Here is a 16,275-nt window from a genome sequence, read left to right as displayed (position 1 = left end):
TTACATAAGTATTCAGTCCCTTTACTCAGTACTTTGTTGAAGCCTCTTTGGTAGTGATTACAGCCTAAAGTCTTTTTGGGTATGACGCTACAAGCTTGGCAAATCTGTATTTGGGGAGTTTCCCCCATTCTTCTCTGCAGATCCTCTCAGATCCTCTCTCTGTCAGGTTAGATGGGCAGTGTCTCTCCAGAGATGTTCCATCGGTTTCAAGTCCAGGCTCTGGCTGGGCTACTCAAGGACACTCAGAGACTTGTCCCGAAGCCACCCCTGCATTGTCTTGGCTGTGTGCTTAGGGTCGTTGTCCTGCTGGAAGGTGAACCTTCGCCCCAGAATGAGGTACTTACTTACTGACTTTATTGTCCCCATGGGGAAATTTTGTTGCAGTGTCATGTACACATTTAAAGTGGCGTTTAAATACAAAACAAGATTGACAACACAACTATCATAACAGTTACGCACCAATAAAAATAATAATAGTAAGAAATAAAACATTTTCTTTTAAAGAAGAAAAGACTAGCCTGCTGGCTTTACGGGGTCAATGGGAACATTCGCCGGAGCTATTTAGGAGGGATATCACACCTGGCATAAATGATTGTCTCGTTCTGTTTTTCCTGCTGTGGGGTGCCCTATACCTGCGCCCAGAGGGGAGTAATTCAAAGTCCAGGTACTGGGGGTGGCTTGGGTATAAAATGTTTTTGTTAGCCTTACGGAGGGCCCTGACCTTAAAGATCTCATCCAGGCCTGTCTGTTTGACTCCAAGTACCTTGCTTGCTGTGGTAATAATCCTTCTCAGCATGTTTCTCTGGCTGACAGTGGCATTGCCAAAGCAACAAACAATACAAAAAGTTAAAATACTCTCAATAAAGGATTTGTAAAACAGAGTCAGTATAGTACAGTCTATATGAAAAGATCCCAACTTTTTTAGAGAGTACAGTCTCTGTTGGCTCTTTCTGTAGATCAGGTCTGTACATTTACTCCACTGAAGCTTATTGTTCAAAAGGACACCCATATATTTCTATTCCTCTACAATTTCTATATTCTGACCTCTGATAGATGTTGCAGAGGTAGGTGTTGTACGCTTCCTGAAGTCTATGCACATCTCTTTGGTCTTGTTGGTATTGAGGACCAAGCGTGATTCCTCACACCACTCTACAAAGTCATCTAGAACCGGGCCATGATGTTCCTCGCCATCATGCAACAGGCTGATCAAGGCAGTGTCATCAGTGAACTTAACGAGGTGTCTGTCAGTATGGGAACTAGTAGAACTATTAGTGTACAAGATGTACAGGAGTGGGGACAAAACACATCCCTGAGGAGAGCCTGTGTTGGTATTGCGTATATCCGACACATGGGAACCTATTTTGACTCGCTGTGAGCGTTGGCTCAGGAAGTCCAACAGCCACAAAACCAGCCCCCCGTCTAAGAAGTCCTGAATGAGTCTCTGTGCCAGAATGTAAGGCTGGATTGTGTTGAAGGCAGAAGACAAGACAACAAACAGAACCCTGACATGGGATTTGGCACTCTCTAGATCTCTATAAACCATGTTAAGGAGGGTAAGAATGGCATCATCAACTCCTCTGCTAGGCTGAAATGAGCACTCTGGAGAAGGTTTTCATCAAGGATCTCTCTGTACTTTGCTCTGTTCATCTTTCCCTCGATCCTGACTAGTCTCCCAGTTACTGCTGCTGAAAAACATCCGCACAACAGGATGCTGACACCACCATGCTTCACCGTAGGGATGGTGCCAGGTTTCCTCCAGACATGACACTTGGAATTCAGGCCAAAGAGTTCAATCTTGGTTCATCAAACCAGATAATCTTGGTTTCATCAAATCAGATTATCTTGTTTCTCATGGTTTGAGTCCTTTAGGTGCCCTTTGGCAAACTCCAAGTGGGCTGTCATGTGCCTTTTATTAAGGAGTGGCTTCCATCTGGCCAGTCTACCATAAAGGCCTGATTGCTGGAATGCTGAGATGGTTGTCCTTCTGAGAGATTCTCCCATCTTCACAGAGGAACTCAGAGTGACCATTGGGTTCTTGGCCACCTCCCTGACCAAGGCCTTTCTGTTCCGGATTTCTCAGTTTGGCCGGGCTGCCAGCTCTAGGAAGGAAGTCTTGGTGGTTCCAAACTTCTTCCATTTAAAAATGATGGAGACCACTGTGTTCTTGGGACCTTCAATGCTGCAGAAATGTTTTGGTACCCTTCCCCAGATCTGTGCCTCGACACAATCCTATCTCAGAGCTCTACGGACAATTCCTTCGACCTCATGGCTTGGTGTTTGCTCTGACATGCACTGTCAACTGTTGCACCTTATGTAGACAAGGTGTGGACATAAACTCCAATCAAATTGTAGAAACAACTCAAGGATGATCAATCGAAACCGGATGCACCTGAGCTCAAGTTCAAGTCTCATAGCAAAAGGTCTGAATACTTATAAAAAACAGAAATACCTTATTTACCTTTGTAATACATTTGCCAAAATTTCTAGAAACCTGTCTTCGCTTTGTCATTATGGGGTATCGTGTGTAGATTTATGAATGAAAAATACTAATTTAATCCATTTTAGAATAAGGCTGTAACATAACAAAATGTGGAAAAAGTCAAGGGGTCTGAATACTTTCCGAATGCACTGTATGTTGTATCATACAGGGCTCATTTGAAAAAAAGAGATTTGAGTCTTGATATGTCTTCCCTGTTAAAATAAAGCTTAAATCAAAAAGATATATTCACTGCTCAAAAAAATAAAGGGAACACTAAAATAACTCATCCTAGATCTGAATGAATGAAATATTCTTATTAAATACTTTTTTCTTTACATAGTTGAACGTGCTGACAACAAAATCACACAAAAATGATCAATGGAAATCAAATTTATCAACCCATGGAGGTCTGGATTTGGAGTCACACAAAATTAAAGTGGAAAACCACACTACAGGCTGATCCAACTTTGATGTAATGTCCTTAAAACAAGTCCAAATGAGGCTCAGTAGTGTGTGTGGCCTCCACCTGCCTGTATGACCTCCCTACAAAGCCTGGGCATGCTCCTGATGAGGTGGCGGATGGTCTCCTGAGGGATCTCCTCCCAGACCTGGACTAAAGCATCTGCCAACTCCTGGACAGTCTGTGGTGCAAGGTGGTGTTGGTGGATGGAGCGAGACATGATGTCCCAGATGTGTTCAATTGGATTCAGGTCTGGGGAGGGGGCGGGCCAGTCCATAGCATCAATGCCTTCCTCTTGCAGGAACTGCTGACACTCCAGCCACATGAGGTCTAGCATTGTCTTGCATTAGGAGGAACCCAGGGCCAACCGCACCAGCATATGGTCTCACAAGGGGTCTGAGGATCTCATCTCGGTACCGAATGGCAGTCAGGCTACCTCTGGCGAGCACATGGAGGGCTGTGCGGCCCCCCAAAGAAACACCATGACTGACCCACCGCCAAACCGGTCCTGCTGGAGGATGTTGCAGGCAGCAGAACGTTCTCCACGGCGTCTCCAGACTGTCACGTGTTCAGTGTGAACCTGCTTTCATCTGTGAAGAGCACAGGGCACCACTGGCGATTTTGCCAATCTTGGTGTTCTCTGGCAAATGCCAAACGTTCTGCACGGTGTTGGCACAACCCCCACCTGTGGACGTCCGGCCCTCATACCACCCTCATGGAGTCTGTTTCTGACCGTTTGAGCAGACACATGCTCAGAAGTGGTCCTTCTGTAGCTCAGTTGGTAGAGCATGGCGCTTGTAACGCCAGGGTAGTGGGTTCGATTCCCGGGACCACCCATACGTAGAATGTATGCACACATGACTGTAAGTCGCTTTGGATAAAAGCGTCTGCTAAATGGCATATATATTATTATATATATATTATATATTACATTTGTGGCCTGCTGGAGGTCATTTTGCAGGGCTCTGGCAGTGCTCCTCCTGCTCCTCCTTGCACAAAGGCGCTACTGCTGAGTTGATGCCCCTCCACGTCTCCTGATGTACTGGCCTGTCTCCTGGTAGCGCCTCCATGCTCTGGACACTACGCTGACTGACACAGCAAACCTTCTTGCCACAGCTCGCATTGATTTTCCATCCTGGATGAGCTGCACTACCTGAGCCACTTGTGTGGGTTGTAGATTCCGTCTCATGCTACCACTAGAGTGAAAGCACCGCCAGCATTCAAAAGTGACCAAAACATCAGCCAGGAAGCATAGGGACTGAGAAGTGGTCTGTGGTCACCACCTGCAGAACCACTCCTTTATTGGGGGTGTCTTGCTAATTGCCTATAATTTCTACCTGTTGTCTATTCCATTTGCACAACAGCATGTGAAATGTATTGTCAATCAGTGCTGCTTCCTAAGTGGACAGTTTGATTTCACAGAAGTGTGATTGACTTGGAGTTACATTGTGTTGTTTAAGTGTTCCCTTTATTTTTTGAGCAGTGTATATATTTTTCTTCCCAACCCAACAGTCCGGGTTGGAGCGAGCGGTCGCATCGGCACTTCGCTCCGCAGGTAGTATAACTTTTTCATTACATTTCATTATAGTACAACGGTTTGATTTGTCTAATCTTAGCAATTTCTTCTTAGCTAGCTACATAGCCGTCTTTGTATCAAAGATAATTGCATAATTATCGTATTTCGTCATCCTAACGTAGTCTTCACTGCTATTTGCCCAGCAGCTAGCCAGCTATCCAGCTAGCAAACGCCCACCGATTAGCAGCACTGTAGTAACTATTACACTCAGCTGAACGACTTGATTAGTGTAGTGTTAGCTAGCTACATAGCTGTCTTTGCTGTCTTCGTATCCAAGATAATTGTGTAGTTTAGAGTGATTATCTTAATTTACCGAGGTTAGCTAGCCAGCTATTTGTCGTCCTTAACGTAGGAGACTCTGCTAGCTAGCCGACAGCTAGCCGACAGCTAGCCGACAGCTAGCCAACGTCTACCGAATAGGACTCAACAACCCGGTCGCATTCACAGGTAGTATCACATTTTCATTTCATTTCATTACAGTACAACGGTTTGATTTGTTTGATCGTAGCTAGCTACATAGCTAGCTACATAGCCGTCTTTGTATCAAAGATAATTGTGTAGAGCGATTTTCTAGGTTAGCTAGCCAGCTATTGTCGTTCTTTTAACGCAACGTAACGTAAACAACACTGCTAGCTAGCCAGCTAGCCCCCGAATAGCAGCACTGAAGAAACTATTACACTCAACGGAACGACTTGATTAGTGTAGCGTCAACAACACAGCCACTGCCAGCTAGCCTACAAAGTCAACAACGCAGCCACTGCCAGCTAGCCTATTTCAGCAGTACTGTATCATTTTAATCATTTTAGTCAATAAGATTCTTGCTACGTAAGCTTAACTTTCTGAACATTCGAGACGTGTAGTCCACTTGTCATTCCAATCTCCTTTGCATTAGCGTAGCCTCTTCTGTAGCCTGTCAACTATGTGTCTGTCTATCCCTGTTCTCTCCTCTCTGCACAGACCATACAAACGCTCCACACCGCGTGGCCGCGGCCACCCTAATCTGGTGGTCCCAGCGCGCACGACCCACGTGGAGTTCCAGGTGTCCGGTAGCCTCTGGAACTGCCGATCTGCGGCCAACAAGGCAGAGTTCATCTCAGCCTATGCCTCCCTCCAGTCCCTCGACTTCTTGGCACTGACGGAAACATGGATCACCACAGACAACACTGCTACTCCTACTGCTCTCTCTTCGTCCGACCACGTGTTCTCGCACACCCCGAGAGCTTCTGGTCAGCGGGGTGGTGGCACCGGGATCCTCATCTCTCCGCAGTGGTCATTCTCTCTTTCTCCCCTTACCCATCTGTCTATCGCCTCCTTTGAATTCCATGCTGTCACAGTTACCAGCCCTTTCAAGCTTAACATCCATATCATTTATCGCCCTCCAGGTTCCCTCGGAGAGTTCATCAATGAGCTTGATGCCTTGATAAGCTCCTTTCCTGAGGACGGCTCACCTCTCACAGTGCTGGGCGACTTTAACCTCCCCACGTCTACCTTTGACTCATTCCCCTCTGCCTCCTTCTTTCCACTCCTCTCCTCTTTTGACCTCACCCTCTCACCTTCCCCCCCTACTCACAAGGCAGGCAATACGCTCGACCTCATCTTTACTAGATGCTGTTCTTCCACTAACCTCATTGCAACTCCCCTCCAAGTCTCCGACCACTACCTTGTATCCTTTTCCCTCTCGCTCTCATCCAACACCTCCCACACTGCCCCTACTCGGATGTTATCGCGCCGTCCCAACCTTCGCTCTCTCTCCCCCGCTACTCTCTCCTCTTCCATCCTATCATCTCTTCCCTCTGCTCAAACCTTCTCCAACCTATCTCCTGATTCTGCCTCCTCTCCTCCCTTTCTGCATCCTTTGACTCTCTATGTCCCCTATCCTCCAGGCCGGCTCGGTCCTCCCCTCCCGCCCCGTGGCTCGACGACTCATTGCGAGCTCACAGAACAGGGCTCCGGGCAGTCGAGCGGAAATGGAGGAAAACTCGCCTCCCTGCGGACCTGGCATCCTTTCACTCCCTCCTCTCTACATTTTCCTCCTCTGTCTCTGCTGCTAAAGCCATTTTCTATCACTCTAAATTCCAAGCATCTGCCTCTAACCCTAGGAAGCTCTTTGCCACCTTCTCCTCCCTCCTGAATCCTCCTCCCCCTCCCCCCCCTCCTCCCTCTCTGCAGATGACTTCGTCAACCATTTTGAAAAGAAGGTCGACGACATCCGATCCTCGTTTGCTAAGTCAAACGGCACCGCTGGTTCTGCTCACACTGCCCTACCCTGTGCTCTGACCTCTTTCTCCCCTCTCTCTCCAGATGAAATCTCGCGTCTTGTGACGGACGGCCGCCCAACAACCTGCCCGCTTGACCCTATCCCCTCCTCTCTTCTCCAGACCATTTCCGGAGACCTTCTCCCTTACCTCACCTCGCTCATCAACTCATCCCTGACCGCTGGCTACGTCCCTTCCGTCTTCAAGAGAGCGAGAGTTGCACCCCTTCTGAAAAAACCTACACTCGATCCCTCCGATGTCAACAACTACAGACCAGTATCCCTTCTTTCTTTTCTCTCCAAAACTCTTGAACGTGCCGTCCTTGGCCAGCTCTCCCGCTATCTCTCTCTGAATGACCTTCTTGATCCAAATCAGTCAGGTTTCAAGACTAGTCATTCAACTGAGACTGCTCTTCTCTGTATCACGGAGGCGCTCTGCACTGCTAAAGCTAACTCTCTCTCCTCTGCTCTCATCCTTCTAGACCTATCGGCTGCCTTCGATACTGTGAACCATCAGATCCTCCTCTCCACCCTCTCCGAGTTGGGCATCTCCGGCGCGGCCCACGCTTGGATTGCGTCCTACCTGACAGGTCGCTCCTACCAGGTGGCGTGGCGAGAATCTGTCTCCTCACCACGCGCTCTCACCACTGGTGTTCCCCAGGGCTCTGTTCTAGGCCCTCTCCTATTCTCGCTATACACCAAGTCACTTGGCTCTGTCATAACATCACATGGTCTCTCCTATCATTGCTATGCAGACGACACACAATTAATCTTCTCCTTTCCCCCTTCTGATGACCAGGTGGCGAATCGCATCTCTGCATGTCTGGCAGACATATCAGTGTGGATGACGGATCACCACCTCAAGCTGAACCTCGGCAAGACGGAGCTGCTCTTCCTCCCGGGGAAGGACTGCCCGTTCCATGATCTCGCCATCACGGTTGACAACTCCATTGTGTCCTCCTCCCAGAGCGCTAAGAACCTTGGCGAGATCCTGGACAACACCCTGTCGTTGTTCTCAACTAACATCAAGGCGGTGGCCCGTTCCTGTAGGTTCATGCTCTACAACATCCGCAGAGTACGACCCTGCCTCACACAGGAAGCGGCGCAGGTCCTAATCCAGGCACTTGTCATCTCCCGTCTGGATTACTGCAACTCGCTGTTGGCTGGGCTCCCTGCCTGTGCCATTAAACCCCTACAACTCATCCAGAACGCCGCAGCCCGTCTGGTGTTCAACCTTCCCAAGTTCTCTCACGTCACCCCGCTCCTCCGCTCTCTCCACTGGCTTCCAGTTGAAGCTCGCATCCGCTACAAGACCATGGTGCTTGCCTACGGAGCTGTGAGGGGAACGGCACCTCAGTACCTCCAGGCTCTGATCAGGCCCTACACCCAAACAAGGGCACTGCATTCATCCACCTCTGGCCTGCTCGCCTCCCTACCACTGAGGAAGTACAGTTCCCGCTCAGCCCAGTCAAAACTGTTCGCTGCTCTGGCCCCCCAATGGTGGAACTAACTCCCTCACGACGCCAGGACAGCGGAGTCAATCACCACCTTCCGGAGACACCTGAAACCCCACCTCTTTAAGGAATACTTAGGATAGGATAAACAATCCTTCTCACCCCCCCCCCTTTAAGATTTAGATGCACTATTGTAAAGTGACTGTTCTACTGGATGTCATAAGGTGAATGCACCAATTTGTAAGTCGCTCTGGATAAGAGCGTCTGCTAAATGACTTAAATGTAAATGTATGTCATTCTGAATGCAGGTTGGAGGTGAATAAATGGATTTCCCCATTGTGGCCACTGTATTAGGTAAATCTAGTCCCTCAAAATAAGGCCGTATGAAATATGTGTTGTATTGTCTTCAACAATTACATTTGAATGATTTGGTTAGGATCTCACTTGGTTAATGCGACAGGACTGAAAATGGATGAATGCAACAACCATGTCTCTGTCACTAACAAATAGCCTACAGTCATTGGTGGTAATTCACTCAAAAGACACTCTGGGGATTATGGAAATAAAGTATTTTCAATAAGCAGTGTGTTAATTTAACAGAGGAAAGTGTGGACCCGTATAGACACTGGACCAGTTTTAAATATAACACTGTCAGTGTTGATTTAACACCAGACATTTTGCTGTGTGTGATAACATCAACTATACACGTGAAAACATGATCGCATGTGAAATAAATGTGACAACATGGGAATGCAACATTTCAACAGTTTTTTCACGTGAAAATGCAATTCCACATGCGAGGTAGATTTTCCCATGTGAAAATGCAAATTAGATTTTCAAGTGAAAGTTTTTTCACATGAAACTGCAAATGTCACATGTAAACAAACGCACATTTCACGTGAATCTGCAATTCACATGCGAGGTGAAAACATGGTATTCCCCTCATGTGAAAATGTGGTGTTAACATTTGAACTTAAAATGTTACACATGTGAACATCTGGTTTCACATGTGAACAACTGACGTGTCTCTATTTTATTTACATGTGAAAATGTTAACGCAAATGCAATTTTCACATATATTTTTTTATAAGGGAATGATATGATGTGGGGGTTTTAAAGTAAGTGGTACACTGCTGAAATAGAGTAAAACATGTAACATGATCACTTAGTTCTGACTTTTCAATATGACCCTACCTAGGATTTGAACTCACAACCTCTGGATTTGACTATTCTCTCATCATTGATTTCATTTACTTATTTCAGCAATTTGAGGATTTTCTGTATAGTCTGTTAGTGAGGCATATTAACATGTTTTAATGTTACCCCCTGATTCACTAAAATAAATAATGGATTTTCTTGAGTTTATATTTAAGCAGAGATTTACTTTACTTTAGTCCCAAGTGTAGAAAGACAGGTGAAATCAGTCATTGACGCAGGCGTGGCGGCATAGCAGGAAGATCGGAATGCAATGAACCAAGAGGTTATGAGTTCAAATCCCAGGTGATGACATGTTGAATAACAAGTATTGTACAAATAAAAATACACAATTGAATAATGTATGCCAAAAAGTTTCAAATATGTAAGTTGAAAACACTATGTTAAAAGTACTGTTTGTGTGTGTATCCTAACAACTCATTTTTGTTCGCAGGGCATCACCTGTGAAATCTCATGTGGGAAAAAATATGAATCCGCATTTGGAAGGTTATATGTCACATGTGAAAATCCACATATGAAACATCATCACATGTGAAGTGTTCCAAAAACACACGGCTTCACATGATTTCAGATGTGGAATTTCAGATCTGAAATCAAATTTCACTTGTGCAAAACGTGGAAAATCCACATGTGAAATCATGTTTTTTTTCCCCCCCCGCAAGGGTTACCATTAACCAACTGTAGAATAACAACTAATCACAGGCAGACAGCCAGGGAAAAAAATAACAGACTTTTCTGATGAAGTAGCCTAGATGTTTCCTGTCCTACTGAAGTTGAACGGAAAACAAATACATCCATGAACATAAATAGGAGTCCTGCTGCAGGGCTCAAAATACGTTTAGACTCCATGACAACATCCCCAGTCAGTAACATTACACCAAGCACACAGGCAGCACAGCTTGCCTCATGATTACCTGATGTCATACTCTGTTTTGAAATCAGAAGCCTCCAAATAGGTAGTCCACTGCAACGGCTCCTTGAACACATGCTTGGCCTCCTGAGGGTGTCTGGAGCTGAACTGTTCCACAAACTCCAGGATCTCTTTCAGCAGAGACTCGTTGGCTGGAGTGATCTCCAGTTTTCCAGTCCCAGAACTTGCTGTGGTCCATTGCGCTGCTCTGGTCAGCGCTACCCCCATGGTAGCAACTGTGTGGGACTGGCAAAGTCCTGAAACGCTATGGTGGATTAATTGGTGACAATTACACTTTTAGCAACAAATGTCAACAAAATATTAAATCGCTAGCTACAGTTATAGTAGACTGGCAGATAAGACGGTATCGACATAGCTAGCTATGTTAACAGACAGTTATTGATTAATGTAACGTTAGCTAAGTCGCTAAGTCTGGATAAGAGTCAAGTCGCTCTGGATAAGAGCGTCTGCTAAATGACTTAAATGTAAATGTAAGCTAGCCAGCTGACCCCCGCGTAGCTTACAACCATCACATCCCAAACTTTTGAAAGGTGTTGAAGCTTTCATACACAAAAAAACGAATAAAATGTTTTAGCTAAGTGTACAGTAAACATTTATCTTTTACATATGACAACTTACCAGTAATTTGAAATTGTTTTCTAGAGAACCCCGAGCTAGCAACCAATCAATGTTAGCAGTTTAGTTGGTTTCCTTGGAAACAGACAAGCACCACTGCCTCAAGTTGCTAGGATACCTCTCAACAACGTAGCGGGAGACGTGTCAAAAATAACATTAGTCAGAAACGCAAAACTCTATTCCTTCCTGCCTGCAGCCTGCTGGTGTGATATTTGCTTTAGCACAGCGTGAGTCTGAGTATGCCTTCATAAGAAAAGTTCATTTTTTAAAGTAGAGTGTCCCCAGAACCACACGTGAGAGCTTCTTTAGAAACATCCTCTAGGATTGCTGTATGGTTTGGCACTGCAGTGTTACGCAGACAAACAATCTGGGCAAACTGGAAATAGTCTATTTGAAGTAGATTTTTACCCATTTTGGCTCGGCAAATAAAGTAATTCAGACTTCATTCAAATAAAGTAATTCAGACTTCATTCATTCAGTCATTGAGAGCAAACATCCTCTTACTGTATAAAAAAGTGTTAATTTTCAAAACAAAGCTGAGTATGGAAAGGATTTCGTTATTTCAGGTTGGCAAAAAAAGAAGAAAGAAAAATCATCCAGAAGAGTGAGATAAAGGCTTTGGTGTGTTTTGAGACTGCTAGGCCACCATAAAACCAGGCCTAGTTGATTAACCAGATCCGATTGCATATTTTTCCCTTTCAGGTAGATGCAAAAGGAAAATAACCAGAAGACTCTAAACCTTTGATTATGCACCACTGTGGAACCTTCCATTCCTTTAGCCACAGCCTTGGCATGACATAACAATGTACATATTAATAATGAGAATCAAAATTGTCAACGGGACAACACATTTTGGGAAATAACACTAATTGTTTTATATTTTTGACATTTTGTCAGGAAATGCAGCTCCGTCTCAGGTTCTGCTGTTGTGCAGTGGTTGCACAGCCTTTTCTCTACAGGGAGCCAGGTTTTTCCTGTGTCTATCCTTCTCAATGGCAAGGCTGTGCTCACTGAGCCTGTACTTTGTCAAGGATTTTCTAAGGTTTTGATCAGTAACCATGGACAAATAGTTAGCCACAGTGTACTGCAGATTTAGGGCCAGATAGCACTGCATTGTGCTTGTGTTTCCCAATAAGCAATGTAGTTTTGTTTTGACTGTGTTGTAATTTGGATTGATTGGATGTTCTGGTCCTGAGGCTTCAGTGTGTTTAGTCGAACAAGTTTGTGAACTCTCTCTCTCTCTGTGTGTGTGTCTCTCTGTGTGTCTCTCTCACTCTCTGTGTGTGTCTCTCTGTGTGTGTGTGTGTGTGTGTCTCTCTGTGTGTGTGTGTGTGTGTGTGTGTGTGTGTGTGTCTCTCTCTGTGTGTGTGTGTGTGTGTGTGTGTGTGTGTGTGTGTGTGTGTGTGTGTGTGTGTGTGTGTGTGTCTCTCTGTCCCTCTGTGTGTGTGTCTCTCTGTCCCTCTGTGTGTGTGTCTCTCTGTCCCTCTGTGTGTGTCTCTCTGTCCCTCTGTGTGTGTCTCTCTGTCCCTCTGTCTGTGTGTCTCTCTCTCCCTCTGTGTGTGTGTCTCTCTCTCCCTCTGTGTGTGTGTCTCTCTCCCTCTGTGTGTGTGTCTCTCTCCCTCTGTGTGTGTGTCTCTCTCCCTCTGTGTGTTTCTCTCTCTCCCTCTGTGTGTGTCTCTCTCTCCCTCTGTGTGTGTCTCTCTCTCCCTCTGTGTGTGTGTCTCTCTCCCTCTGTGTGTGTGTCTCTCTCCCTCTGTGTGTGTGTCTCTCTCCCTCTGTGTGTGTGTCTCTCTCCCTCTGTGTGTGTGTCTCTCTCCCTCTGTGTGTGTGTCTCTCTCCCTCTGTGTGTGTGTCTCTCTCCCTCTGTGTGTGTCTCTCTCCCTCTGTGTGTGTGTCTCTCTCCCTCTGTGTGTGTCTCTCTCCCTCTGTGTGTGTCTCTCTCTCCCTCTGTGTGTGTCTCTCTCTCCCTCTGTGTGTGTCTCTCTCTCCCTCTGTGTGTGTCTCTCTCTCCCTCTGTGTGTGTCTCTCTCTCCCTCTGTCTGTGTGTGTCTCTCTCTCCCTCTGTCTGTGTGTGTCTCTCTCTCCCTCTGTCTGTGTGTGTCTCTCTCTCCCTCTGTCTGTGTGTGTCTCTCTCTCCCTATGTGTGTGTCTCTCTCTCCCTATGTGTGTGTGTCTCTCTCCCTATGTGTGTGTCTCTCTCTCCCTCTGTGTGTGTCTCTCTCTCCCTATGTGTGTGTCTTTCTCTCCCTCTGTGTGTGTCACTCTCTCTTTGTCTGTGTGTATCTTTCTCTCCCTCTGTGTGTGTCACTCTCTCTTTGTCTGTGTGTATCTCTCTCGCTCTGTGTGTCTCTCACTCCGTGTCTCTCTCAAATTCAAATTTCAGCTGCTTTATTGGCATGAAAAACATTGTGTCAATATTGCCAAAGCAACACTGTATACAATATACATTGTAATAAAATTAATAAATAAAAAAGAAGAAGAATATAAAATGGTAGTAAATAATAATACAATAATTAAATACAAAACTAATAACAATATAATGGTAACAGTCAATAGTAGAAATGTAATAAATGTACAAATCTAACTATGGAAAATGAAACTGTAACTAACTTATAACTAAAAATGGTCATCTTCACCACTACAACTTCCATCACCATAATTAAACTGCTATCGTTACCATCACCCTACTATCAGCTAAATGACTTAAATGTAAATGTAAATACCACTACTAGTTGGAATAATAGTAATAACAATAATAGTAATAACAATAATAGCAATAAGTTACTGCTTACTATGCAGATGTTATGGTACCTGTTTGAACTTGTTATCAGTATTAAAGACACCTGTCCACAACCTCAAACAGTCACACTCCAAACTCCACTATGGCCAGGACCAAAGAGCTGTCAAAGGACACCAGAAACAAAATTATAGACCTGCATCAGGCTAGGAAGACGGAATCTGCCTGAAATGTAATGATTTCTGTCTGGAGATTGTCAAAAAACTGATCATCATAATATGATGAATCTGAAGGAGGAGCATAAGCAGCACATATGTAAACATCATTGTCACAATAGATTGTACCTTTGTTAAGTTTTAGCCAAATGTGATTCGTACCTTTTTTCATTTCATTCAGTGCTAAGTCCTGCTTATGCCAAATTATGATTCCACCTTAGGCTCGGCATGGAATAAGAATGCACAAAAAAGTACAACGCAATCTGCAACCCTGTGTGTGTGTGTGTGTGTGTGTGTGTGTGTGTGTGTGTGTGTGTGTGTGTGTGTGTGTGTGTGTGTGTGTGTGTGTGTGTGTGTGTGTGTGTGTGTGTGTGTGTGTGTGTGTGTGTGTGTGTGTGTGTGTGTGTGTGTGTGAATTAAAGGGTCTGTCTAGCTCAGTAGTCTGCATATTAGATGCAGTAGTTGGCACCTCTCCAATCTCTGATTGTTCTAGGTGTCTTTTGCCAGAGGTTACCTCAGCATCTCTCTCTCTCTGTGTGTGTCTCTCTCTCTCCCTCTGTGTGTGTCTCTCTCTCCCTCTGTGTGTGTCTCTCTCTCCCTATGTGTGTGTCTCTCTCTCCCTATGTGTGTGTCTCTCTCTCCCTCTGTGTGTGTCTCTCTCTCCCTATGTGTGTGTCTCTCTCTCCCTATGTGTGTGTCTCTCTCTCCCTATGTGTGTGTCTCTCTCTCCCTATGTGTGTGTCTCTCTCTCCCTCTGTGTGTCTCTCTCTCCCTATGTGTGTGTCTCTCTCTCCCTATGTGTGTGTCTCTCTCTCTCCCTCTGTGTGTGTCTCTCTCTCCCTATGTGTGTGTCTCTCTCTCTGTGTGTGTGTCTCTCTCCCTATGTGTGTGTCTCTCTCTCTCCCTCTGTGTGTGTCTCTCTCTCCCTATGTGTGTGTCTCTCTCTCTCCTCTGTGTGTGTCTCTCTCCCCTATGTGTGTGTCTCTCTCTCTCCCTCTGTGTGTGTCTCTCTCTCCCTATGTGTGTGTCTCTCTCTCTCTCTGTGTGTGTCTCTCTCCCTATGTGTGTGTCTCTCTCTCTCTCTGTGTGTGTCTCTCTCTCCCTATGTGTGTGTCTCTCTCTCTCTCTGTGTGTGTGTCTCTCTCCCTATGTGTGTGTCTCTCTCTCTCCCTCTGTGTGTGTGTCTCTCTCCCTATGTGTGTGTCTCTCTCTCTCCCTATGTGTGTGTGTCTCTCTCTCTCTCTGTGTGTGTGTCTCTCTCCCTATGTGTGTGTGTCTCTCTCTCTCTCTGTGTGTGTGTCTCTCTCCCTATGTGTGTGTCTCTCTCTCCCTATGTGTGTGTGTCTCTCTCCCTCTGTGTGTGTGTCTCTCTCCCTATGTGTGTCTCTCTCTCTCTCCCTATGTGTGTGTCTCTCTCTCTCCCTCTGTGTGTCTCTCTCCCTCTGTATATGTCTCTCTCTCTCTTGTGTGTGTGTCTCTCTTTCTCTGTGTGTGTGTCTTTCTCTCTCTCTCTGTGTGTGTGTCTTTCTCTCTCTCTGTGTGTGTCTGTCTCTTTCCCTCTCTCTCTCTCTGTATGTCTCCTCTCTCTGTCTGTCTGTCTGTCTTCTCAAATTCAAATTCTAGCAGCTTTATTGGTATGAAAAACATCGTGTCAATAATGCCAAAGCAACAATGAATACAATATACATTGTAATAAAATGATAAACAATAACAAATAATCATATACAATTATAGTAAATAATAATACGAAATGAAATACAAAAATAACAATATGTTATAAATGTAATAAATATAAAAATATAAATATGGAAAATTAAACTGTAACTAACTTATAACTAAACATGGTCATTTTCACCACTACATCAGTACTACAACTATCATCATCATCACTAAACTGCTATCATTACCATCACCCTACTACCAAACCACTACTGTTTGGAATGAGAAACAATAATAATAGTAATAACAATAATAGCAATAAGTAAGTTACTGCTTACTATGCGGATGTTATTATTCAGTGTCCTTCAGGAGATGGCAGGAAAATACATATTTGGCTGCAAGAGGAGCCATTGCTCATTCGGCCATGAGTATTTTTAGTTCTTTCTCTGGGTTTAATAAGTTAAAATGTGGAATAAATGTAGTAATTTCTGCGAATAATGAATCTCTTAGTGAGGAATATTAACCTCGATCTCTCTGTGTGTGTCTCTCTCTTTCTGTGTGTCTCTCTCTTTCAATTTTCAATTAAATTTGCTTTATTGGCATGACATAACAATGTACATATTAATAATGAGAATCAAAATTGTCAACGGGACAACACATTTTGGGAAATAACACTAATT

At 44.9% G+C, this 16,275-nt stretch overlaps 1 protein-coding gene across 2 annotated transcripts in view; it reads right to left on the bottom strand.

Moving 5' to 3' along the window:
• odad2 (outer dynein arm docking complex subunit 2) overlaps positions 1–11,097 on the bottom strand; it is a 77,480-nt gene extending 66,383 nt beyond the window's left edge. The window contains exons 1-2 of one of the 2 annotated variants that reach the window (XM_046292389.1): positions 10,988–11,097; positions 10,353–10,605 (exon numbers count right to left, since the gene is read on the bottom strand). In XM_046292389.1, coding sequence (XP_046148345.1) covers positions 10,353–10,576 — 224 coding nt within the window. In that variant the 5' untranslated portion in view covers positions 10,577–10,605; positions 10,988–11,097. Of the gene's footprint in view, positions 1–10,352; positions 10,614–10,987 lie in introns of both variants that reach the window. The other variant, XM_046292388.1, reaches the window with a different exon arrangement.
• Between the last annotated feature and the right edge of the window lie 5,178 nt (positions 11,098–16,275).

The sequence above is a fragment of the Oncorhynchus gorbuscha genome, linkage group LG12 (genome assembly GCF_021184085.1).
Source record: "Oncorhynchus gorbuscha isolate QuinsamMale2020 ecotype Even-year linkage group LG12, OgorEven_v1.0, whole genome shotgun sequence".
Classification (NCBI taxonomy): Eukaryota; Metazoa; Chordata; class Actinopteri; order Salmoniformes; family Salmonidae; genus Oncorhynchus; species Oncorhynchus gorbuscha.
Note: the sequence above shows the minus strand (reverse complement) of the source record. Positions and strands in the feature narration are given on the sequence as shown.